This window comes from Mastigoproctus giganteus, chromosome 4 (genome assembly GCF_048544385.1).
Source record: "Mastigoproctus giganteus isolate SK-2022 chromosome 4, ASM4854438v1, whole genome shotgun sequence".
Classification (NCBI taxonomy): Eukaryota; Metazoa; Arthropoda; class Arachnida; order Uropygi; family Thelyphonidae; genus Mastigoproctus; species Mastigoproctus giganteus.
Genome location: NC_143578.1, coordinates 91,551,789 through 91,578,674, shown reverse-complemented (window position 1 = coordinate 91,578,674; position 26,886 = coordinate 91,551,789). Strand labels below are relative to the sequence as shown.

General features: G+C 39.0%; 1 protein-coding gene across 1 annotated transcript; it reads left to right on the top strand.

Annotated features, from left to right (window-relative positions):
- The first annotated feature begins 751 nt into the window (after window positions 1–751).
- On the top strand, window positions 752–26,256 carry LOC150086908 (uncharacterized). The gene is made up of 2 exons (XM_090372798.1): window positions 752–1,161; window positions 24,599–26,256. The coding sequence occupies exons 1-2, from the start codon at window positions 819–821 to the stop codon at window positions 25,285–25,287; spliced, it is 1,032 nt and encodes a 343-aa protein (XP_090228924.1). The 5' UTR covers window positions 752–818; the 3' UTR covers window positions 25,288–26,256.
- The last annotated feature ends 630 nt before the right edge of the window (window positions 26,257–26,886 follow it).

Sequence of the window (26,886 nt, the reverse complement as noted above, 5' to 3'; positions counted from 1 at the left end):
GTAGCAGAAGATCACTTCAACAATCCTAAATACCTCAGCCCTATTAAGGGCCAGGGTGGTCAAGACTAGCGATGGCGGCTTCGATGTCTCCATATACTATTGCCATTTCCGAAACGGCAAGGTGCTACAGCTTTTTGGTTAAAGATTTTTATAAAACAGAGCACGATTATTCATTTTCATTACCACATTGACTACCAAGTACGTTTTGTTGCTACTGCAAGCAGATACGTGCGTCACTAGTGATATCACAAGAAACTGAATGATGGTGGTTCACGCCCCCCCCCCCCTCATTGACTACGAAATACAGCGTTGTTCTTGTATTGTGTTCCTGTAATGATCTTCTGAATTCCTGTGACCTTACCGTGGTTGTTCCGGAGTATAAATAGGAAATTTATTTTTTATTTACTTTACATACCGTCCCATAAAGCCCCATGGTGATTAAAGCTTAATGATTCCCCGAAATATTACTTCAGCACCCCCCTTAGAAAATTCTGGGACTCCTCCCGACTCTTTGGCGTACTGTACTCGTACATAAATATTTGTAATGTACTCTCCTCTGTACCGCATTGTGTATCCAAATTAGAAAAGTTTGGTTATAATCCGAATCCATGTGATTGCGTTGCTTTTTTTGGAGTTAAATCATAAAATGTCCCTCCACTCTTGTTCTTAAATAATACCTGCGCCGACAGATGGCAGCAGCACTTCAAAAAGTCCAACAAACTGTCTCTTACGAAACTCCACCGTAATCGCCGTGTCCGCACCAGCGACTGCAAGCGTAAATAACAAAGCCAGCGCTCATGGATTTCTAGCAGTTCGACATGGCGTCATTTACGCAACTGATGAAAATCGTAGCGCTGCTCCTCGTAGTTTCCAGATGTTTATCGTACCCTCTCGGCATTGTGGAGCAAACAGATAACGCCATCGAAGAGCGGAAAAGTTCTTTGCACACTCCAGCAGAAGATGAACCCCCACTAACAAACGACGTCGACATCGGAGAACACCCCGAGTCGTTTGGTGACTTCCAACCGGTGTCTCTGCCAGCGAACTTTGAAAGCTACGATCTAGACAGCAACGGTTTCATCGATCTCCCGGAACTGGCCAAAGTATCAGATACAAGTGAAAGCGAAGCGAAGGACCCCTTTATTGATGCTGACGTTGACGGTAAGTGACCTTTTAGCAAACGCACACAAGCACGCACACACACACGTACCTATGCACACTTCAGCACGTTAATATCATTTGTAAAGTACGAAAATATCGGAGAAAAAGAGACAGAAAAGCAGAATAATAACAGAATGGTGAACATTGTGTCCCGCACAATTTTTCCCTCTTCTTTATTTAGTTCAACTTTATCATCGTAGTCTTCAAGAAACCTGTGAAGTCGTAGCTAGGAGGGTTTTCAGCTTGCTCTTCCAGGAATGATACGATTCAAAAGCTGTTTCTGCAATGTATTCTGTCCTTCGATAAGGAAACGAAAGATGACTTGGATTCTAGGCCAAGTTCGATCTGTAATGTATATTTCGTAGTCTTCGGTCCGTTTGCTGTTCGCTGGACGAAAAACACGAGTTTCCGGGAGGAAAAACCACGCGACCCTCGTCCGAGACCGACGAACTCAGCTACGTTGTGAAAAAGCCATAAAAATTCCTCGGGTCATTGACGGAATTCGAACTCAAGACTTCCACCTGTGCTACCCGCTAGAACGACTTAGAATCACAATAGAGAGCATCTGTTTTGGCGAAATGGTGGAACACTAGAAGGATTGTTTTTCAAATATGGATACTCTTACGTCTGTAGCTGCTTGGGATTGGCCAACTGGCGCTTCTTTTTCCAAATGGATTGTTCCCGCAACTAACAATCTCTGTGTTTTACAGTGTTCTGTATTGGGTCCCTTGTTAAGAATTTACATAAAGGATTTTCCGATTGTCCGTGAGATTCTGCTCTTTATCCTCCACGATTCGAAGACAGTCATACTATACTAGTATAGTAAACGAAAAGTTTTTTTTTAAATTCATAATCTATTGAACTCATTTCTAAATAAGCCTGTGATGGTTAATGAACTATCTTATTTTTAATAATCAAGTATTTACATGGCATTGCCAATCCCTAGGACCAACCGAAAAGACGTTCAGTTGCGCTCTGATACATTCCGAGCCCCGAATAAAACCATGCTAGAAGTCGTGGCTAAGTTAATCGGTATTCAGGAGAGCTACATCTCCTTCCATCCAACTACATCTCTCTCTCTCTCTCTCTCTCTCTCTCTCTCTCTCTCTCTCTCTCTCTCTCCTCCCTGGAATTCGAGTTTCCATCCCACACAGACAAACGACTGAAGAATGCAAGTAATATAGACACCGAACTTTGGGGAAGGGAAGAGCAGTTAAAGTGGCCTAATTACTGGAAATTTCCTAACCTTCCCCTACTTCCAGCCCACTAAAGTCTATCAGAATTCACTATTCATCAACTGCAATAATGAATGTGTTGTACATATTCATTACCACAGAGAATAATATTTAACCCGAGAACGAAATACTCTCGTTTTAGAACTTCAGGGAATTCGGCCAAAGGTAAGGATTTGGATATAATGAATAACTGATAACTGGAATTTCTTAACCCTTTCTGAAATTATGCAAAAAAAAAGCGAATATGCAGTCGGGTTATTTTAATGTGGTGTTGTTTTTAAGGCTGAAATGATGAGGACTGTAAATTGGGGGTGTTTCGAGGTCGATTTTTTGCTTGCCTGACGAAAAACCCGAGTATCCAGGAGAAAAAACCATGCTATCCTCGCCCGAGACCGAATAACTCGGCCATTGTGTAAGAGCTCCATAAAAATTCCTCCTGTAATCCACGAAACTCGAACTCGGGTCTCTTGCACCCGATGTGGGGCGATCCTACTAACTGTGAAACCCACGAGGGATATATATATATATATATATCGTGAATCTTATCCTGTCTATCCTGGTCTCTTAATAACAATGACTTCGACTGGTGAAGAATTCCAATTGCTGTATTTAAAGGAAGACTCAGAACAGCGAATCTTTTCCTCGAAAAAACGAATTCCAGGAGCTACTAATGTATCCTTACGCAGCTTCACTTTAAAACTATGATCATGGATGAGAGGAAATTACGCTTTCAGGTTGAGCATTCCCGAACCTCCAACGACAATGTCAAAGTGATTAAGAGTCTGATGGGAGCTGATTACTGAATCTGCGATCACAATATGGTTCAACCAGATTGCGATTATAGATTCAGGAGAAATACCACTCTTATACAGGGTGCCCATTTTAAAAGTAAACCGACGCTATTTGTGTTATAGGTACAACGCTAGTAATGATCATTGGTGTTATTGTGTGAGGGCCCTAGTCGATGAGGTAATGTAGAGTAATTGGAGGAAGTGACACTTTTGCATTTCAGTTGTTCAGTATTTGTCGCAAGAAGTGTGCCAAATACCATCGAGAAACGTGTTCTTTTATTGAAATCTTACTTGGTAACGAAGTACCACGGTGCATGTTGATAAAAATTTGTTGAATAATTCCCTAACACTGATTTGCATGTCAGAGCTGCAATAAAGAATTTTCCTGATTGTAGACCACTTGGGAAACATTTTTTTATGAATACCACAAACACGAAAAGTATTAAAACCTGTAACACGTGCATAGGTTTAATATACACACCAACACATTAAGGTTGAGAAAATGAAACAAGATAAGTGTTAACATTACACTTGATTTTTGTAGACTGTAATTCTCAGGAAATACGTATGAAGGGAGGTTGTTCAGAAAATGGAAGTTGAAGGAATGAATGAGGAAGAAGAAAAGTTGGTTCTGTGAGTTTGAAGTTGGACAATAAAATGATGCCGAATGGTTGCAGCAAGTGTTCCGACTGTTTTGGAAGAGAGAACGCGAATTACAGAAGTCAACTAAGAATAACAAAATTATAAAAGCCAATTCAGAAGAACAGTACCCATGGAAGTATCTATAGAAAAGGCAAGTGGCAGAAACAGAATGTCTATGAGACAGAGAATGGAGAGACTTTGCAAGAGATGAGTCATTAATTAACCTGCACTCTTCTGAATGGAATCTAAGACGCCTGAGAGAGAGAGAGAGAGAGGTTTGAGGGAACCGCTACAGATGTGGAAACAATATTCCATGGTAGGGCGGATTTGCGATTTGTTCAGAGTGAACAGCTGTTTGGAAGAAAAGTAACGCCGAGAGCGAAAGAGAAAACCCAGTTTTTTAGATGCAGAGAAAGCAATATTGTAACGTGCTTATGCAAAGGAAGATTAGAAGTCAGGATAATCCCCCAATAGAGATATATGATCTTCTCTAGAAATCCGATATCATCGAAGATAAACATACGAGCAGAAGAATCAATTTTTCGAAACAAGAAATTTAGAGGGATTGAAATCAACTAAGTTGTCATTGCCCCACTGGAGAATTACCTGAAGATCAACATTTAGGGAATTAGTACTGGATATTCGAGAAGTTGAAGCTGTTTTGTGTAGGAAATGGTTTCTCAAAGTGGAAGGTGGAATGCAATGTACTATCATCAGCAAAACTATGGATAGGATTTCGGTCAATGGAAGGTTGTTAATATACAGGAGGAAAAGAGCGGGAGAAAGAACTGAACCTTGTAGTAGTGGAGAAGTTAGAATACAGCCATCGACCATAACACCGTAGTGAGCGGTCAGAGAGAGAACTGGATGCACATCTACAAAAAACAGTTTCTAAATCACAAGATTAAAACTCATTTAGAAGACCTTTATGCCAAACACCATCAAAAGCCTTTGAAATGTCAAGAGCAACTGCTTGGTTTCACCAAAAACTTTTCCATTAAGTTTGTTATGGATAGGTAACATAAACCTGAATATCACCAGTGGATCGACACTGAAGGAATCCATGCTGGCGATTATTGATCGGACGGAAGGTTTCTAAATAGTTTAGGAGTTGGCTGTTAATAGATTTCTCCATTACTTTGGAAAAAGTAGAAGCACAATGGTACGATAATTGGATGGAAGGATTTGTCATCCATTTTAGGAGGTGGCTGGATATGAGCAAATTTCCAAGCAGAAGGGAAAACGCCTTTGGAATAAGAAAGTGAAAAAAGGTGACAAAGAACAGGAGTAAGCTGAGTACCACAGGTTGACCAGGACCTGGAGCTTTTCTTGGTATCAAGACTGTTCAAAATTCTTTTGACATCCTTTTGATGGAAGACCTCAGGAGGCATTAAATGGAGCGTACTGGGAATGGTAGGAGATGGTTTACCAAGATCATCGATACACGAGTTAGAAGAAAACTAAGATGCTTGTAAGTTGGATATATCTTTAGGTGAGGTGGTAACCATCAGGTGTTGACAGAACTAGGAGTAGAGATGGACAAAAGTTGCGGTCGATAGCTTTGGCAAGAGACCAGGATGCTTGGTCACCGTTTGAACAAGAAGCAAGTCTTCTACTCTTAGCCTGTTCAAAATATAGTTTGGATTGATTAATAACTGCTTTAAAATTGTTGCTTTGGTGTATGCAAAAAATGAACCTGGCAATTTGGATGCATGCCAATTGACATATGCAACATTATTATCTTGAACGGACTTGATACCTTTGTTGGAAAACCAAGAACGAGATTTTAAGGTGGAGTGTTACATAAATGGAGTGTTGAATAAAGGCTTTCGTCCCCAGAATTTCACAGACACTATCTGAGCATGCATTATCATCAGATTTAAAACAGTAATGCAACTAAGGAAAGGTAGAATTAAAATGTCCCAGATCATTCCATTTCGCATTCTTGTAATGAAAATAACAAGAGGCTAAGAATGGCCAGGAGGGACAGGCTCCGCTGGAGAAGAGACCATTACCAAGTTGTGATCTGAGATATCTAGAGAGACGTTCACCTGACCGTGTACTTGGAAGGGCTGTCCTTGAGAAGAAAAAGATTAAGAGTGTTGTGTGGTTAGGATTATCTGGAATTCTGGTAGGTAAATGAACAATCTCTGTAAAATCATTAGTAATTGCAAGAGTGTCGGCATCTCAACCTAAGAAACATGAAAGGAGCATTATTACACACGGCACTTTAGACGATATTAGACAAATAATTTTGCAATTTTCAAACGAATCGTAAAGAAACTCAGCATTCAAAAGGGGACAACACTTGATTCAGTTGATTTCGTTGTAATAAAACAACTAAAACGTTTTCCATATCGGGCCCACAGTGTGCATGCACTTCAATTTCAGGTTTAAAAGTTTGCTTCGCCGTGAAGGTTTTGAAACGGGATAAAATTTATTTCACTGATGAAGCATGGTTTCACCTTAAAGGCCACGTCAACACTCAAAACTGAAGAATATGGACCGCTCAAAATCCGTACATTCTTTGCGAAATCTCCTTATGCTCAAACAAAATCGGTATTTGTCGTGGAATATCTCGAATAAGGTTCGTTGGGCCCATATTTTTTAAACAAACTGTGTCCTGTGATGTTTATCAAGATATCATAATGCGTTTACTGTATTGAAAGAAGAAAATGAAAAGGGACAGCCGGCTCCAACAGGGTATAGCGTCTCGCCAAAGCGCACGCTCAACTATTGAAATGTTCCAAGAGATTTTTGGGATCGAATCATATCACAAGGACTTTGGCCACCTACTTTCCTGATTTAACATCTCCAGACGTCTTTTATAGGGTTATTAAATGGATTATTAAAGCAGAAAAGCTTACGAGAGCAATCCACAAAGCATTAAGAAGCTCAAAGTGCGCATTGAAAACACAGCCACCATTGTATCGACTCGTTTGTCGCATGCTTGCAACGTGATCAAAAGAGTGAATTCATGTATTACTAACAACTGAGGACACTTCTAGAACTGTTTAAAAGCTATTATTTTTAAGTATTCCTATAATAAATTGTAATTTCCTTTGATCGTTTTTGGGTTTACTTTTAAAATGAACACCACGCGAATGACAAAAGGGTGGTGTGACTCTTCGCAGTAATTCCGCACGAACTTCTAGTGAATAGGAAGTTCGCGCAGAACTTCTCCTTCTGTACCTTCCATTTTGCTGAAGCTTGCGATGCTTTCTTTTAACAGCAATTGGGATATGCTCGTGTTATTATGTGTCATTGACATTACTTGTCGGGGTACTCTTATTATTTTTTCTTTTTTTCTCATGGTAACCTCCCAGTTAATTACGCTGGACAGCACTGACTGCTATTAATTTAAGAGAATGAAACCTCGCTACTTCGGATTGCCCTCCTTTTTATGTATGCAGAACGAAGATGTTTTTCTAAACAAAAATTTAATTATAGATTCTGCATTTCTTTCAGGATGGTTTCACAATTACTTCGTAACAGAGGAGAATAAAAATCGGTATTAACAGTCCCAAAAATTACACTCATAACTGTAAGCGTATTATGCCTGTCGAGGCGCGTGTTCGCGGGCAGATCTTTATGTTGTGAGGACTAAAACCCAGAATAAATCACGAGGGAGAGAAACCTTACTCCCTTCACTTGAGAACTGGCTGATTGTTGTAGAGTTTTAGGCACATTACCACTTAGACCATATTGCGTCGTATATAACGTGTCTGTAAATTGCAGGTGTTCTGTTTTGGTTGAACAAAAAACGAGTTTCTGGGAGAAAAAACTACGCTATTCTCACCTGAGACTGACTAACTCAACTACATTATGAGAAAGGCACACAAAAATTCCTCGCGTCTTTGCAGGATTCGATTTCACGTCCTTCCACCCGGGGTGGGGACGTAGGCGATTCTATCAACTGCGCTACACACTTCAGTTGTCGACAGAAATCGAACCCAACCCTCTCCAAACGACGAGTGATAGACGAAGATGTATTAAGATGTTTTTTTTGTTTGATAACGCCACTGCTTATTCTTGCCCCCGCGATAACAAGGAGATTATAATCGCCATCCTCCTATAAGTTGGGAAAAGGTTCAGTTCGAGTCCTGTCAATGACGCGAGGGACTTTAATGGACGTTTCTCAAAACGAAGCTGAGTTAGTCTATCCCAGGAAAGGGTTCCATAGATTTTTAGTCAACGTAAACTCTATTTTAAGTCCAGAAAACCAACTGAAGAATACACTCATTTATAGACACATTTACTGACAGCTCGTAGCCTAAGTGGCTTTCACACTTAATATATACAAAACATGTCTTTGCGATGAATTTTTATCGAGCGACGATGGAAATATGACTCTTATCACGGAAAGCAAGGTTTTTCTCTCACAGAAATTCTGGTTTTTTAAACAGGCAACTCAACCAGAGTTGTCTGTTTTGCTGTATTGGATCAACTGACCATGTTACCAATAGTAACTTCTAAGTGAAGAAGCATTCAAGGAATTAATCATGGATGCTACTAAAAGTTTCATACCTATTAAGAAATATTGTTCAAGGTTTAGGCCTAAAAGGGTATCAAATGAACTAATGAGACTCGTAACAGAGAAGAAAAATGCATGGGATGCATACAAATTAACACGTGACACAGAAGCCTATGATAGCTACAAGTTGATCTGTAACCAAGTTACAAAGGAGGTTAAGGCAGGCGAAGGCAGATTACGAGAAATCTTTGGCAAAGGATGCTAAGTAAAACAGCAAGGATTTCTTTACTTATATAAACTCTAAAAGGAAGGGGATGAACCTGATTGGTCCACTTGATATCAATGGTTCAACTGTTAATGATCCTGCTCAGATAGCAAACAAACTGAATGAGTATTTTGCATCTACATTCACACATGAGGAATTATTAAGGTTTGAAAATGCCACAAAGTTATGAAATTGTAGCAGGGTGCTTAATGATTTTGTAATAACTGAGAGCAAAGTGGAGAGAAATTGTTGAAGTTAAACATAAGACAGGCACCTGGGTGGATGGGATCTATCCAGTTATATTAAAGGAGGAACTAAGCAAAGGAACTAAGCAAACCCTTAGCCATAATTATGAGAGCATCCTTGGATTCAGGGAAAGTCCCCACGGACTGGAGATGTGCAAATTTGTCCCCAATTCACAAGGGGGGGGATCGAAGGGTGACACGAGTAATTACAGACCTGTTGCAGTATTAGTTTAACTTCAGTTATTAGTTTAACTTCTGTTCCGGGTAAAATAATGGAGTCACTGGTTAAAGATGCATTGCAGGATCATCTAGACAAGACCGCAGCAATAATTCAGACACAGCATTGGTTTGTTAAGGGAAAGTATTGTCTGACGAATTTAATAGGATATTATGATGTGGTTACAAAGGAACTGGATGCAAAAAATAATTTTGATATAATATACTTGGATTTCAGGAAAGCTTTTGACACTGTTGCGCATGGAAAACTATTGTACAAATTGAAGCAGAATGGTATTAAGGGTAAGTTGCTACAATGGATAAAAGGATGGGTTAGTGGGAGAAGACAGAGGGTGGTAATTAATGGGTGCTGCTCTTCGTGGACTAATGTTATTAGTGGAGTCCCACAGGGTTTGGTGTTGGGTCCACTGTTGTTTTGTATATTTATCAATGATATTGATGAAGGTATATCAGGCTTAATGTCGAAGTTCGCAGATGATACAAAGGTTGGCATGGTTGTTAATGACAGTGTGCTACTGCAACAGGATCTAGATAATTTGGGCAGATGGGCTAAGAAGTGCCAACTGAAGTTTAACCTTGACAAATGCAAAGTACTGCATATGGGTAGAAGCAACCCCAGAGAAACGTACCAACTGTGTGGTACTACACTTAAGGTGGTAGAAAATGAAAAAGACCTAGGAGTAATTGTGAAGTCAGATATGAAGTTTTCTGAACAACGCAGACAGGCTGCAAGAGCAGGTCATGGGGTTTTGTCAATGATATATAGGAATTTTGCTAGCAGGGAAAAGGAGGTGATTATCCCTCTGTATAAGGCAATGGTCAGGCCACGCCTTGAGTACTGCGTACAGGTCTGGAGGCCTCATTTTAGGAAGGATGTAGATTTACTTGAGCGTGTACAGAGAAGGGCAACAAGATTGGTGAGGGGAATGAAGGGATCCTCTTACCAAGAGAGGCTTAAATTCTGCAAATTGCAGCGGCTGGAGACTAGCCACCTGCGCAGTGATTTGATTGAGGTGTATAAGGCCTTGAATGGGTTGAGCACGCTGAATTCTGATGGAATCCTTCCACTTGTTCAGATCACGAGCCTAAGGGGGCATAAATTCAAATTAAGAAAAGACAGATGTAGATTAGATGTGCGGAAATTTGCCTTTAGCCAGTTGGTGGTTAATTGCTGGAACAAACTTCCATCTGTCGTTGTGGAAGTTGATAGGTTGAATAAATTTAAGGAGGAACTGGACAGGCATTTGGAGGGAATGGCGTTTTTTTTGTTTTTTTTTTTGTCTGATGCTGCATAAGCTCATACACTTGCTTTCTTGCATCACATGCCACTATTAGTAGAGCACATACGCAATTTATGGTCATATTACACATGGGTCAATAGTTGGGTCTAGGGTGGCCTTAATATGATGAGAGGTCTTTTTCATTTTTTTCCTTCCAGTACCACAGCCGTTATGGAAAAGAGAATTATAATCAGCTATAAATAAAGAAACAGCATTTCCATGTGAAAAATTTAGAAAGAATTTGATCTTCGTATGTTTATTGATGATAACTTCATAATAGAACGCAAATGGAAGATTTTGAGATCATCACAAGAAACTGGAACAATAAAATCGTGGGAAGAATTCCGAATACCACTTAGAAATGAATCGCCTTAAGAAATTGTATCGTTCAAGGCTCATATTTCAATTCGAAGGTCAGATAGCGTCCATATTTCAATCTGTAGCGGTGTTTTGTTATAAGCCACCTCGATATTAATCAATTCTCTGCTTTATCAGCTCATCGCAGTATGGCCAGAAAAGTCGATGAGGGGAAAAAAAATTGCATAGAAGAAATACCACAAAATCCAACAAAAACAAGCTTCTTGAGACACATGATTCATTTGCACCGAAATTTCGTTCTAATGAATATTGTTCCAAATTATTTTAACAGAATTATTGTTTATTCAAATAAATTCTGTAAAACTCCTTTGAAAAGCATATTTTAAGCTTTTAAAAGAAACAGAGTATTGTATATAATTTTATTTAACCACACATTAATTAAAGTTAATGAAGTATACGATTTGAGACTGCGCAGAATTTTAAATACGATTACCAATTGTAAGGTCCTTCTGTAGAACTCTTACAGCAACGTTTTTAAAGAGAAAGAAGCTTTGAAATCACAAAAAAAAAAAAAAAAGATTTCTTTCGTTAAGGTCATGAAGAACTTATAGAGAGCCGGATGCCGAATGCATTTTATGTGGACTTTGAAAATAATTGGTTGAACTGAATTTTTCGTCAGAACTATTTCGTTTAAAGAAAGACTTACAAAAGCTGTGGTGATAAATGAATTTTATTCCTGGATTCTTTCGACAGAAAAATTGAACAAAGTGATACAAATGAGATTTAATTTTATAAAAATCTCACTCGGAGAGGAAGTTACCGATTAAATAATCTAACCGCTGAACATTAAACTGGAACTTCGTGTAATTATAATACTAACATTTTACATTTATAACATGCATTCTCAAGTATCTTCGACTTTTCAAAAATAAAAAAGGCAAACTGCAGCCATTGTCAAACCACTGCAGGATGGAAGCCTTCCTCAACGATTCATTTTCAGGGAAATGGACCATAATCTGCCACGCTGGTCAGTGCGGGTTTGTCAGATCAACTGTATTTAGCAGTCAGGGGCTTCAAGCCCTTGCCAACTTAAAGAGCGTGTGCTACTGCATTCCCGCTCCTAATCTTCATTCACTCTACAGCCTTTTTAGGTCAACTTGTATTCTTCAATTTCTAATCGCTTTGCTCTCTGGGAAGGATGTTTTACTCAAGACTGAAGTTAGTCAATCAATCCCAGATTTATAAGTCTCGAGTTTTGGCACGCATACCTTTAAAAGGCCCTAAAATATGGTCGCGGGGGGACCTGGACCAACAGCAATATTACATTTGCTCCAGGGCCCATAACCTCGGGGACCTGTAGGAGCCGCACTACGGCAACCTCGGTAAATTCGGACATGTCATAACACCAGGAGGGAAGAAGAGTCCTTTCAGGGCACTTCTGTTTCTTTCCTGCACGGTAAAAAAAACTTTTTTAAATTATGGGACGTCCAACCTGATGGAGGCCCGACAACAACTCTAACCTTTCCATCATTCAGTTGGCACATTACTACACCTAATTTGTTCCAGGTATTATACTGGACCAAGTGGACCACAGCTGATGATTTGTTCGGTTTGAATGAATTCTCTTCTCTGATTATCTATTTCACTTAAAGGAACTACTGGGATGATCTACCTCAGCAGATTATTCCAATGCTAATGTCATGCTTTAATCCTCGTTTCACAAAAACCTAAGGATTTAGACGGTTTTCTTCGCTAAAAACGCTTCTACTTTCATACAGTGGCTCAACCAAATGTGTTCTGGCTGAGATGGAGAAGGAAATCTCGCCTATAATGCTGTCTGTGATCTTATTGTTCAATAACAAAATATACACACGTTGATTCATCTAAATTGCCACCACCTGGAAGTCAGGCTTTCCAAATTAAGGCACCTCTGTTCCTCCAGTATGGAAACTAGCATATGATCTATTGACAGGTTCATGCCCCTTCAAAATTCTGTCTTCTACATAGCCTTATCAACTATAAATTGACACGGGTTACGCTCGTGGATCGTTAACAAAAATCATCATTATTGTTACCTCTTAGTAACACCTTGCGGGTGCTTATCCAGCACTTCTTGTGGGGAGGGGGGCGGGGTGTTAAGCTTTGTGTTGCGCAATATTTAAATAAAGGATGATTTACAGTTTTGAGTTTTTGTATTGATTTTATTGTGAAAAAAAAAGAGGATTCGAACGCTTCAACATAGCGTTATTTTCATTATATAACTGACTTGGCATTTGATGAGCTTCAAATAGCAACGGCGTTGGAGGTTGAGAATAGCGCCTATAAAGAGGCGTGACAGAAGCGAGTTTTTCTTTTGTTTTGCTTTCCGGGGCTTTTTGTATTGCAATCCGCTATACTTAATTAAAATATATTTTCTTATATACACTGAGTGATCACTGAATGATGACACCACCTATCTAATACTTTGTAGATCCTCCTTTTGTCCTCAGTACAGCAGCTATCCGACGTGGCATTGATTCAAAAAGATGTCGGAAGTGTTCGGGAGGTATGGCCAACCAAATTGTGTGCAATGCACCCAGCAATGGAGTCATATGGAAGTGATTGGTGTATCCAGACGCCTTATATGCCTTTCCATAATGTCCAAAAAGTGCTCTATAGGATTGATATCGGTGGAGTTCGGAGGCTAATCGATATGCTGGAAGTCACAACTGAGTTCCTCAAACCATTCTTGCACATCAAGTGCCCGATGGCTCGGCGCATTGTCATCTTGGAAGACACCATCGCCATTAGGGAAAAAGTGTAACATATCGGGGTGTACAAAGTCACAAGCAGTTGACGATAGCGGAGACCAGTAATACGTTATTCCACATGCACCAGGAGTCCAAGTTCCTGCCAGTGAAACGTGCCCCACAACAGCAACAGCCTCCACCGGCCTGCACTTTTGATACCATGCATGATGGATGAAGAGCCTCATATTGTTGACGCCAAATCCGTACACGACCATCCACGGTGTGGAGTAAATAACGGATTTGGCGTCAACAACACGAGGCTCTTCATCCACCATGCAGGGTATCAAAAGTGCAGGCCGGTGGACGGCGATGAACCTTGGTTAGGAGAGGATACCGTAGGGGTCGTCTGCTGGTATAGCCCATACGTGCGACGTATGGTCATGCCAGATATTGTTCCGGGTTGGCTCATGTTGTATTGGGTAGTCAACTCTTCAACAGTGCTGCTCCTGTTCACCTGTACGAGTCGTCGGAACCGGCGCTCACTTCTAACATCAACCTTTCGCTGACCTTTGCAGTTTTGCCGCCGGGTCGTTGTTTGGCCACTTTGACTAGTGTCAAAATGGTCAAACACTTACTGATACACTTACTACGGTGGCTCTCGAACATATCACTAGTTCAGCCGTTTGGGAAATCGAGGCAGCAGATCGTCGAGCACCCACAATTTGTCCTTTATCAAAGTCCGATCAATCCTTTCTTTCACCCGTCTCGGAATTTTACTACCTACTGAACCACTGACACCTTATATGTGCTACGTAGGTCGGCTAACTCCGAACTCTCGTACCTCACGTGGTCAACGGGTCGCATTCAGTTTTTATGTGTGGTCATAATTCAGTGATCACTCAGTGTATAATCTAATGATTAATTTCCGATTTCAACCTTTTTTTTCCCGGGATTCTTGCAGGAGATTAGGAATTATTTTGGGAGAATGTAATCGTCTTAAAAATACTTTAAAGTTCAACCTTTTTTTTTTTTTTTTTTTTTTTTTAACAACTCTGCTGCCACTACTTTTCGAACAACCCTCGTAATACGTATTCTGAATAAGTGATGAAATAAGTAAGACCAGATCAACAAAGAAAGCTATTACGCATTATTTTTACTAAATGAAATTCAAAAATTAACCATTACTTCAAATACATAAATAATAGTTTAAACTAATGAAATACTGCACTAAATTCAAATTTTAGTTCATGTTTCGAACTATTTAGATATCTTTGCTATAATACTGCATCTGCGCGACAAATACTGAATTTCATACGTTCATATTTCAAGTGGTTACAAAGGTTAAGTATCCCGAAAGGTAAAATTAACTTCTCCCTATATACATGGAAATTTATTTGTATTTCTCCCATCTGCTACGTACACGAGTGTCAAATTTAAAGGCTTTGATCTATTCCTCGATTTATAAAACTTTAAAATACCAAAAAAACTCTAACGTATGAGCAGAAATTCATTCTTCTACACGCAACATTCAAAAGCATTGCTGTTTTCAGCTTTAGGAAACAGTTTTCGGACTAGCACAACTAACCAAAGAGGATTAAGTGTAGACTCGATTAAATTTATTGAGACGTATATTTGTCACGCTGGAAGTAAGAAGGCAAGAGTAAATATAGAGAAGGAAGTCATCGCCTCTCTGTAAGTGGATTCTAGAAAAGGGAAACACGCTGCTGCCCAAAACAGAAAGATTCCTCAAACCTTGTAAACACTACAGCGATGAAAAGAAGAAAAGATTCCTCCTTGGTGCAGTCCACGCGAGTTATGAGAATTGGCTACGCTCACACGCTTTGCTAGGTCTCCTCTGGATTCAATTTCCAGGAAAGCAGGATGTGATGAGTGAGTTAAAGCAACACTAAATATTTCACATTCTGCAACCAGAAAGGTCATCGTAGTCAGTGACCGCCATTAATTCTCCAAAGAGAACAGCAGTCGCTGCTCATTTCGGAGGCAGTAAAGCGAGCCATCCACGGAATCCTTGGCTCTCATTAGCCATAATGGGTCTAATAAACTTAAGTAGACTTGTTCAAACCAAGCTCCGAATAAATTTTTGATTGTTCGTCGTGACAGCCAACTGGGCAGGAAAAGTAAGAAGGGGGAAGATGTTAAGAGTGAACTGGGTAGATTTTAATGTCCTCCCACGCTAATTATAGCAACTAGTTAATGATTTATGTACTGCTGGAACGACTGCTGGTGCTCGATGGAAAAAAAAGTCAACGCAAATTGGGGAAATAAAAATACTGTAAGGGTAGGGTACACCTACTGTTTTTATGAAAAGAGGAAATATACGTCACGATTTATGTATCGCTCTGATGCATAGTACAGCAAGATGCAACTGAGAAATGGAAGAAACAATTATATTATTCGTGTGCAATGCAATGCCAATCCAGGGGCCGTTCCGTGCATGGGGCTAAAAAGCGTCCCCTAAGATCAAAACAGTATGGATTTTTTTTACTGTTTATGATGATTAAAACTGCAACTATTCAGGGGTTTTCGTGTACGATTGTGTGTGGACTTTGGTGTGATAATCAAATAACATCCACTCGGCGACGATCGTGTGGTTCGAAACAGCTCATTGATATAAGGGGGCCAAAATGAGTTGACAAGAGTTCTGAAGGTAACAGAAAGGCTACAGTCAGTCAAATAACAACTCAGTACAATACTGGTAATCAAAGAAGCATGTCAGAAGGCACAACTTGTCGTACCTTGTCATGGATGACATATCGCAGCCGATAACCGAATCGGATTCCACTCTTGTCAGCAAAAAAAAAAAAAAAAAAAAAAAAAAACAAGAAAAGATGCGGTTACAGTGGGTTCAGAAACGCAAACACTGGAGAGTGGAGTATTGTAAAACGTCGCCTATTCCCATGAATTCCGGTTCCTGCTATTTCACGAGAATGGGAGGACCGGAAAACCAGAGTCCATAGACTCATCCTACCAGGTATCAACGATGAAGGCTGCTGGAGGCAGTGCGAAGTGTTTTTGAAACGCACATCGAGCTTCTTGATGACAGTGGGGCAATAAATACTACATGTGGGAATAGTTTCCAACCGGGAACTATTCCCACATGTGTATCACTCTGGGAACGCATTCTTCCAACAAGATAATACGCCATGTCACAAGGCCAGAATTGTGCAGAATTGGTTCCAAGCAAACGAGAGTGAATTCAGCCTACTGCCAACCCAGTCACCAGATCTCAATCCAGTTAAGCATCTGTTAAGTAGACGTCTACAGAGCTGAGAGCCACAACCATCCAATTCGCAACGATTGTAGGAAGCAGTTGAGTGGACATGGACCAGTCACTGAGGCATGCTTTGTACACCTCGTTGAGTCATTTCACACGAATCCGGGCTGTTCTGCGGGGCAAAGATAGAACTACTGATTTGGTAAGTGTACCTAATAAAGCGGCCACTCAGTGTATAATTTTGCATGGTTTGGAACAGTACGCAAATTTCCTAAATGATAAAAGCCATTTAAATGATTACACATTTAGATAATCTTTGGGTTAACTCGTGAGCTCTTTTTTTTTTGCTTTATTTCCTGTTAATCAAAGTATTTTGTTAGGGGTATGAATTTTTCCATTCCTTATAACTCTAGGAACCATAATTCGAGTGTACAAGCTCCATAAGGGGCTCAGTTTGGCTACCCCATATTATTGTAACAGATTCGTTTTTGGGCGAACTTTGTATACAGCGACACACTCGTTAGAGTTGGCTTGAAAAATATTGAAAATTACCCATGGGCTACGTGATTAAAGTCCTGATAACACTGCAAGAAGCAGAGAAACTTCTCTGTTTTGTTCACACCGTAGAAAGAATAATTGCAGAGTACTGGGGAGCTGTCCACTTTCAGACTCTCAATTTTAGCTGGAGTTGGAGAAAGCGTTCTCTGGTTGTAATACAAGCGTGCGAACGAGATTACGTGCTTTAGTAAGATGGGAAGATTTGCAAAATGCGAAGCGTAAAATTAAACGAAAGTGTGTACCGAACGTGGGCTAAACTAAGTGCGAAAGATTTAGTGGCCAGAGGCGCTCCTTATATTCGTTGGCAAGCCTTCGCTGCACGTGCGACTGACGTTCACGAAAAATGTGACAGAATCGAATCAGCACTTTTTTCCTGGAGGTTTAAAATCTGTACGATTTCTTCAAGCAGTTTCTTCGAGGTCGCAGAGAAAATCCTCCTTAGAAGAGGTTTCGAAACTTTAATATACTTACTATAACATTACAGTCCCTTGGAGGTGTTGGGGGGGTGGAGCCAGATCTCAAAAACTTCCACACTTCAAAAAGTTGCAGTGTGACGAAAACACACAAAAAAATAAATAAAATAATTAAGAATTTCCCCGCTGGAAGTATATGCGAAGATTTCATGGTACGTATGCTAAGCGTCAAAGTAACTAAGGCTATGAGGCGTGAGTATATTGTGCATGCAAATTGCGTGTATCTTATGGTCAATTTGCTGGATAAAAAATCCGAGGACTGTAGTAGCAAGTCGATCAGAGCTCAGACCTCTCTTGTTTCATGTCTTTCTATATTATATTTATTTTCAAACATACCCACAGGTCACGCAGACCCTAGATAATGGTGAGAGCGCTAAGAATTACAGAGAATCAATAAAAAAGCCGTCAGTAGTATTAAAATAAATACAACTTTGAATTAACAAACAGAATAAACAGCAATTTTTATACATAGACTGTTTAAGTGTAAAATTAATATTGATTATTCGAAACCTGAAGGAAATGGAACAGAGTGTTGAGTACGAGGGACGGGAAGTGAGAAATTAGTTTTATAATAAGAATTCAAGCGGGGTATACTGAAAGGTATTTGATGGAAGAGATGGAGAATCGATAATATAGTTTATAATATTGTTGTTGTAGGATTTGAGGAGAATCAGAGACTAAGACCATATTGATCCGTGTGTTCTGAAGTTGATTTTCTTTTTGCTAGACGAAAAATCCGAGTTTCCGGGAGAAAAACCACGCCACCGTCACCTGAGCCCGACTAACTCAGCCACGTTGTGAAAAAGGCCCATAAAAATTCCTCCTGTCATCGACGGGACTGGAACTCGGGTTTTTTCTACCCGGTGTGGGGAGGACAGCCATCCTACTAACTGTGCTATCCATGGGGACTTATAATATTCTAGACAAAACGAGACCCATGGAGTTGTCTGCAGTGAAGAGGAACGATTCGATATTGAAGAGGAAACTCTCAAAGTTTGCTTAAGGCAAGAAGAGGAACGATCAGAACTGCTATCCTGCTTCAAGTATGGTCTGAAAAATGGCAGCTAAAGTTTAATAAAGTCTACTAAATGCACTTGGGGTACAGAAGCCAGGAGTAGTTTATATATGGGGGGGATAAAGGATTAATTGAAGGAGAAAGACGAGAATTACCATATGTAAACAGGCGGTAAGAAGGGTACGTAGTGTTCCGTCTGATTTCTAGGAATTTTTCAAATGGAGAGGAGGTCATTATCCCTTTCTATAACACGATGGTTCGACCACATCTGGAATGTTGTATCCTAGACTGGAGGCTGTGTATAAAAAAATAAATAAATAAATTATGGAGAAGGTGCAAAGAAGGGCGACTACATTAGTGAAGAGCGCTAAGTATTATCGCTATAAGGATCGGTTTAGATGTGGCCTGCAGGGTTTGGCAACTAGACACCTTACGGTGGGTGGATTTGATTAAAGTGCATAAGGCCAGGGGGGGGGATTAATGAATGAGGAAGGAATATTCTGACTGATGAGTGAGAAAAGAACCAGCGTACATAATTATAAAATCTTAGGGAACAACAACAGGTAGACCATAATGCCTTCAAGCAGGGCGTTGTGGAATGTTACAATAAGTTGCATGCAAGATTCAAGGAAGAATTGCGCGACACTTTTTGACGATTTGAATAATAAGATTGTTTTTTACCGGCAAACCCAGAAAAGTTCGCTTTCTTGCATCATTATGCCATTTTAATACCAATTAATTGTATAATCAGTTTTATTATTTTAATAAATATTTAATATTTCAATAATATTAAATAAATAAATATAAATTGCTGTTTTAGCCGTTCTCGTAGTATAAGTTCACGACAGGAATCTGGGTGTAATACAATTTCAGCAAATAGCTCTTTCTGCTCATTTAATTATAATCTTGTCAATTAATTAACAAGAATCTTAAATTTAAAACGAGCAATAAAAACTTAGGTTAAGCACGTCCCGCCATAGAAAACGAACAGGCCGATTATACAACTAATAATGAACCGCCATTTTGCAAAACTGAAAATACCACTCGCAAAATAATATTAAATACGCCGGGAAAACTGAAAACGCGATCCATATTCGTATAAATGGGCCCTGATCAAAAAGTAATAATTCTAGTTTTGACAAAAAAAGTTAACTAATAACAACGGAAACGGATTTCGAAATAGTACACTTTAAAATTCACGTATTTAGTAATGCCAGGATAAAAATATTGGCATCTTCTCATCCACGAACTATCAGTTGACTTCCACTGCTAGGGGGTCCATTTGAGATGCTCCTTACACCAAATTAATCGGGCCTTTTTTCATATTTTGTGTGAAGAGGGGCTTCTTCTTAGGGCGACGGGCTACAAGTACATTTTCGAAGAGGCGTCTTCTGACTGTTACTGCACTTGCTATCACTCCTGTATGTTCTTCCCATTCTCTTTTCAGCTCAGCCGAAGAACCTTTATGGTTTCTAAGGAATAAGAGCTTCAAAACGGCGTTCTGTTTTGGTGTAGAGACTCGTTTGCATCCGGTTCCTTTCTTACTCTTAGCAGAACCAGTATTCTTGAGTTTAGAAAGAAATCTACTCACTGTCGACTGATTACAAGGCACTCTATAAGCAATATGACGGGAAGAACGTCCTTCCTCACGTAAAGCAACAATAGCACTCTTTCTTCGTGGCGTCAACTGCACGTAACTCGCCATCCTGACACAAGTAAGGAATGATTGCAACTCTTTCAGAGCGTGCTCATATAGCTGAAAGTAACAGCTGATGCAATATTACGTCATCACATTATCTGATGCAATTTGTAAGAAATATTGCTATATACTTACGTCATTTGGACGACAACTACAATTTTAAGGGGTGATGCACTTGCTTTGAACACCAGTGTATATATATATATATATATATATATATATATATATATATATATATTTTTTTTTTTTTTTTAATAATTTTTAAAAATTTTCTAATTTTGAAAAAAACTAGTCACAGCGATACAAACACCAAGGTTGAAACAAATACAAAGAGCAATCTTAAAAAAACTAATTGCTCTACACAATAAGTTTAAGCAAACAATTGAAAACACGAAACTGTCATTTCTTTATACGATCACAAATTTCCACAAACAACCAAACCATATTTAGATTTTTTACTAAATAACAAAAATAGCGGCTGTTATAATGCGAACAAAAAATTTGCATCGATCCTTAATAATATTTTGGAAAACTCCTAGATTGTAAATAACAACAAAGCACTTGAATACGCAAACACTATCAACGAGATCTACTGAGCAGAAAAAACCTTTGATTTTCAAAATCTATTTGCTTCAATCCCACATTCTAAATTAAAACATGCGTTAGACGTAGAATACGGAAACTTTACAGGGATCGATTGTGAAATTTGGAACACCTTATTCGAATTATGCGCGTTTAACAATTATATAGAGACAGGGCAGAGGAACGAATACACAAACAAACTAAAGGAATACCAATGGGCGCAAGAATTGCTTCCGCTATCGCAAACTTACTCTTACACAACTTGAATCTAATTTCCAAAAATAAAATGGCATACAATTAACCTCATTTCGTTACGATCTGGCTATTTTCAATTGTGATTTTGACAAAATACAAAAGAAATCTACCTTGAAGAACCACACTAAAGAAAACCAGCGACAACGCTCATACCTTCATCTTCTTAGATTTAGAAATTACCCGAAAAGACAAAAAAAGTCGTAGTAAATTTTTATGATAAAAGAAATACATTTAAATTCTAAATTGCACACCTCTCTGTCACTGGGATTCTAATATTTCACGAAAAATCCACAGGAATATCATTTCGGCACAATGTATCAGAAACGCACGTATCTTTAGCAACTAGTTTTAATCAAAAATTGATTAAAAATAAACAGTATTCTTCCAAAATTTCATCAGATTTTATATGGAGAGCAGTCTTGACAAAATAAACGCTTCTTTCAGCAATAACATCGCTTTAAAAAATGTAACAGAGCCATATACTGCGCATCCGAATTTTTCATTACACCACTTGCATACCAACAATCTCTGCACTAAGTCATCCTTATTGTTCTATTCGTCCACTGTGGTCCGTGGACGTTACTTGTCCCCGATATTTGAATTTTACAAACGTACCGGTTGGCGACGGATTGGAAATAAAAGAAACTGGTCCTTCACCACAGATATTTTGAGAAGCATTGATCTAGAGGAGTCAGTGGCTGTTATCCGTGCGAAATGTGGCTCAACACCGTATTAGATAGTTGGTCCCGGTGCATTGATCACCGAGTGTATGTATATCTATATATAAAACGCTTAGGTATGCTGTTCAAATTTTCCAACTGCTAATTGTTGCCAGCACCCATTCACCTCGCTGACCACCATACCGGACATTCTTCAGTTTCGACTGAAGAAAGACAACCTATGCCTGAAAGCTATCGTCGATGTATGAGACCTAAAGAAGAGACCGAAACGAGACTCTACGGCTACGAAAACGGACAGAAAACATTGAAGAAAGAGAAGCAAGATTGGAGATGAGAAGACGCCGTAGGACTAATCAAATAGAAGTACCGGATGCGAATAATCAACGAGCTGTAATTAATGTGGAAGAGCGTGACATAGGAAACATGTGTTACAACTGTTGGGTATTGCGATGCAAGATATTGGGGACATGAGTTAAACACATCGAATAAATACAATAAATGATGGAAAGGTTTCATTTGTCTGAGACCTACTCTATTACGAGAGCTGCTTACAGGGGATACACGTGAAGCAAATAACTACAGAGAACATATACGAGAGTAAAACTCAGCAATGCGTTCGCATCAATGGGCGCAAAGATTAAATCACCTCCTGGAAATGGCCCATACTTAGAATACACGGCCAGATTTACCATTTGGTCTCACAGCTACATCTAAAAGAGGCAAATAAGCCAGAATGTGGACTGAATGACTACTGAACATCCAGGATGACTATTGAACATGTAACAATGAATAAACTAAATATGCAAGAAATAAACTAAAGTTTATTCAACACGCACAATATATATATATATAGAAATGTAAAATGAAATTGCGTACTAAGTTTTACTCACCGTGGCAGACAGTTAACATTGTTTTTCGTTGAAAAGCAAGGTCTTGCTTGTTGAATGGAACCAAGGAATCCAAACTTCCCTCGCCAAACCACGTTCCATTCTAAACTATATTAAAAAATAAATAAATAAAAATAACCGTAAATAATAATTTAGAGATGTTTATGTTATTGAATTTAGAACATTCAGAAACAGTGTAATTTTCTGGTGAATTGATTTTTTTAAAAATAATATAAATATAAAGTAAGCGTGTGTTTTCGGAAATAAATTATACGAAGTAGTTCTATAATTTATTTCCATAAATTATAAAATGAGCTAATAATGCTGATAGAATGACCTATATTTGTCTCTGAAAGAGATAAGTGAAATTAATGAGCTATTTAGGAATTAGTTACGATCCTACACAGTGGAGAATTTATTGACTCATCAAAGAGGAGTCTCAAAGGTGTGGTGCTCCACAATGGAAGTAAATAATGGGTCAATTCCCACGCTGTGCATTTGAAACAAACATATGAGAACTTGAAGTTGTTGACAAATATTATGAAGAACATAGTTGATTGGTCTGTGCTGACTAAGGTGAAAGCATTTGTTAACTTGGACAGCAATCTAGCTACACAAAAAGCAATGCATTTTTGCTTTTTGTGTAGTGGGACAGTCGGGCAAGGAGTTTAGCACTGAGATGTCAAGGTCTGGCCACAGAGGAGCAGTTTGTTGCCTGGATCAAAGAACATGGTTCATAAACCGCTAGTAGACCCCAAAAACTGCCCTCATTCCACCCTTTCTATCAAACTGGGTTTGATGAAACATTTTTTGAAAGCTTTACCTCAAAAAGGTCCCTGCTTCAACTGCCCTTGTACTAAATTTCCATCAATGGCTTAAGGGAAGTTAAAACAAGATATTTTTGTTGGACCTGAAATTCGAAAACTGAGGGCCCAAGATTGTGAGGGAACTATGAATAAAAGAGAAAAACAGCATGGATTAGCTTCAGGTCTGTTGTTGGGAGCTTCTTAGGGAACAACAAAAAGGTATAGACTACAAGAATATAGTTGAAAATATGTTGACAAACTACAAGAAGCTACATGACTGCAACATGAGTGTCAAGGTACATTTTTCACACTCCCACATCGACTACTTCCCAGAAAATCTAGGAAGTTAACGAATTTAGTGCTAATAAAGAACAGTGTGAGAGGTTTCATCGACACAAAAGACATGGAGATGAGGTACTGGGAAGGTGTAATGTTAACATGATGTCTGACTATGCTGGATGCTGAAGAGAGACTGTAAAGTGGAAGGATTTGCAAGAAAATCAAAGAAATGAAAATTTGACCATTCAAATCAGTTTTTAAAGTCAGAGGTGAGCGTTTAGTGGACTCTTTACTACTGCCCTTTTAAATACATTTTCAGCATGTATTTAAAAGTTCAATAACATTCTTCTTTTTCCAGTCACATAGTTCCCCGTGGAGCTATCGTGTCCTCCAACAAATTCCTCCAACTGCATCGATTATGTGCTATACGAGCGTCATCCCAAAATGTTATGCCCAAACGTTCACTGATCCCATCCTTTCACCTAGTTGCAGGTCTTCCTTTAACAGCAGTTTTGGAGTTTGTTTTGTTATGGTCTCTTTGGCATCAGATAATGTGGTGGTGGTGGTGGTGGTGATGGTGGTGGTGGTATGCCATTGCCTACACTAACATAAACATCTCTAAATTATTCTTTAAAATTTAAATTAACGCTATAAACTCGCTGACTAATTATTATGACTTAATTTCGTTAAAAAACAGAAAAACTACCATTGTTCTGCTAAAAGTAACTAATGAATTTATGTTTTATTTTTAGGTAATTTCCAGTTAAATCAAGCTGAGTTCAGGAGCGCACCGTGGAATCTTCGAGGACAGCTGGAAGATCCAGAAGAAAGTAAAATAAAATACGATATCGACGACGAAAGAGATGAAATCGAAGAACTTCATCAACCAAACCTATATCCTGAATCGTTGCTAGAAGCTTACCGTAACTTAAAAGATTCAGGATTTCAATATATTCCGGAAGCTGAAGATGAGTTGAATGAGCAGTTGATGAAATACGAAGAACTGGAGGATGCAATCAAATCACATTTTGGACATCCAGACGTGGATAAGAAGATTCTGCCTGATGGAATGACACACACTGAGAACAAGCAGTCATCAAGTGAAGTGAGTGACACAAACAATGACATTGATGAAGGAACTGTCCAAGATTTCATGCCTTCAATTGGACTGAACAATCCGAAAGTGTTATGGGACATCGACAATGAGACAGATGTAAATGAGGTTAACGCAGGTTCTAATGCCGTGGGGGAGAACGATGGAAAGAATGAAGCAGAAGAGGAGGAGGAGGAGGAACAACAACAACATCAAGGAGAAGAAAATGAAATCAAGAAAGGAAACGAAGATGATGATGATGAGAATGAAAAGTGGTACCATACATTGCCGCAAATGGGCATATTCAGCCTTCCAGATAATGACTATGACGAACCCGAGATACTGTGAAAGATTTATAAAACACTCCCTCGTCTGCACCCATCTCTCCATTCTGAAGTAATAGTCGTCTGAATCAGCCTTAGTCTTTTTTGGTTTAACATTTCCAAGCGAAACAAGTACTCTATTAAACTGTACTCTATTAATTCAGTAAACTGTACTCTATTAATTTATTTTCTGACTTTTGATATATCGTTATGTAAGCACCCAGGAATTTCCATAACAACGGATCAGAATCAGCCTGGACATATGGTAAACACAAGCATATTTATTTTTCTAACAGTGCCCATCCTCACAATTCCACTTCATTTCTGGACACGAATTTATTTTTTCTCTAGGACTTTCATACTTCAAAGTAAAATTAAAGTTGAATCTGCTCTACAACTCCCCCGTTTAGGGGTAAAATTAATGAAGTGTGCACCACTGATAATAATTCTATCTTTTGGTTTGCAATTACCGAACAACTTCTAATATTCAATTTGAAGACTCCAAGTACGTAACAAAGAAAGACAAATGCAATGTAAGTGGCGAGATAAATGCTGCATTTCCTTGCAGGAAGTACAACCCTTCACACTTTTGCCATCAGCAGAGTAATAATTCGAGTTGTCTGTCTCCTGCACGAAAACTACTTCAGTCTTATTGAATTACCATCCCTTTTATGCGTATGAGATTCTTTTTACTTCATGCTTTTGCGTTTTATTGAAAAGGCACTTTGACCACAAAGACTATTACACACATTCTCCTCCATATAGGTTTCGAGTATCGAAAGACAATTTTGTTCCTGCCTGCTGCGAGCTACCAACCAGCAATGCAAAAGGCAATGTTCGAACACGTTGCAGCTGTAGAATACTCATGAAATGGGCTACAACAACCGCCAAGCTGGATGTATATTTGTAATAGCGTTATATTTGGCTTTGTTGTTTCTAATTAATGCTTGTAAGTATTTCAAATCAAAATAAAGTTCTTTTTACACTTCCTAAAGCTTTCCCTTATTTTCAACTATCCTACCTAAAGGTTTTTGATGTCCGAAGGGTCAGTCTCTCATGGTTTCGATTCCAGAAAAATAAAGTCTGGCCAGTAAAATGAAAATAAGATTCTCTCAAATTGCCATAGATGGGGTGTTTCTAAATCACTGGGCACATTCAAAATTTCAGGAGGGCTCCGTATTGAATTACCGATTTCCTGAATGTGAGGGATGAAGTTTTCTCTTTGTCAATGTTAAGTCAACGAAGTTGCCAAGTTCGGGTAGTTTCTGCGATTGCTGAAAAATGGTGAAAGGGTATCAAAAACCTTCATTGAAAAGAGCAAATTACAGTTACTGTTCCTTATACCTCAGAACACACCTATTAGAAGCGTTTTCTTCCATCACTTTTCAAACACATGATAACGAACGGACATATGCTTAGATTAGCTTTTTTAATTTCTTTTGGTGCTTAGAATTACAGCGTAGCGTTGCTCAGGAACCCCATGAGTTCTGTTCTTTCATTGTATACTGTCTGTACATTGCGTGTATTCTGCTGAGGTCGATTTCCTGTTTGCTGGACGAAAAACCATGCTACCCTCGTCTGAGACCGACTAACTCAGCCACGTTGTGAAAAAGGCCCATAAAAA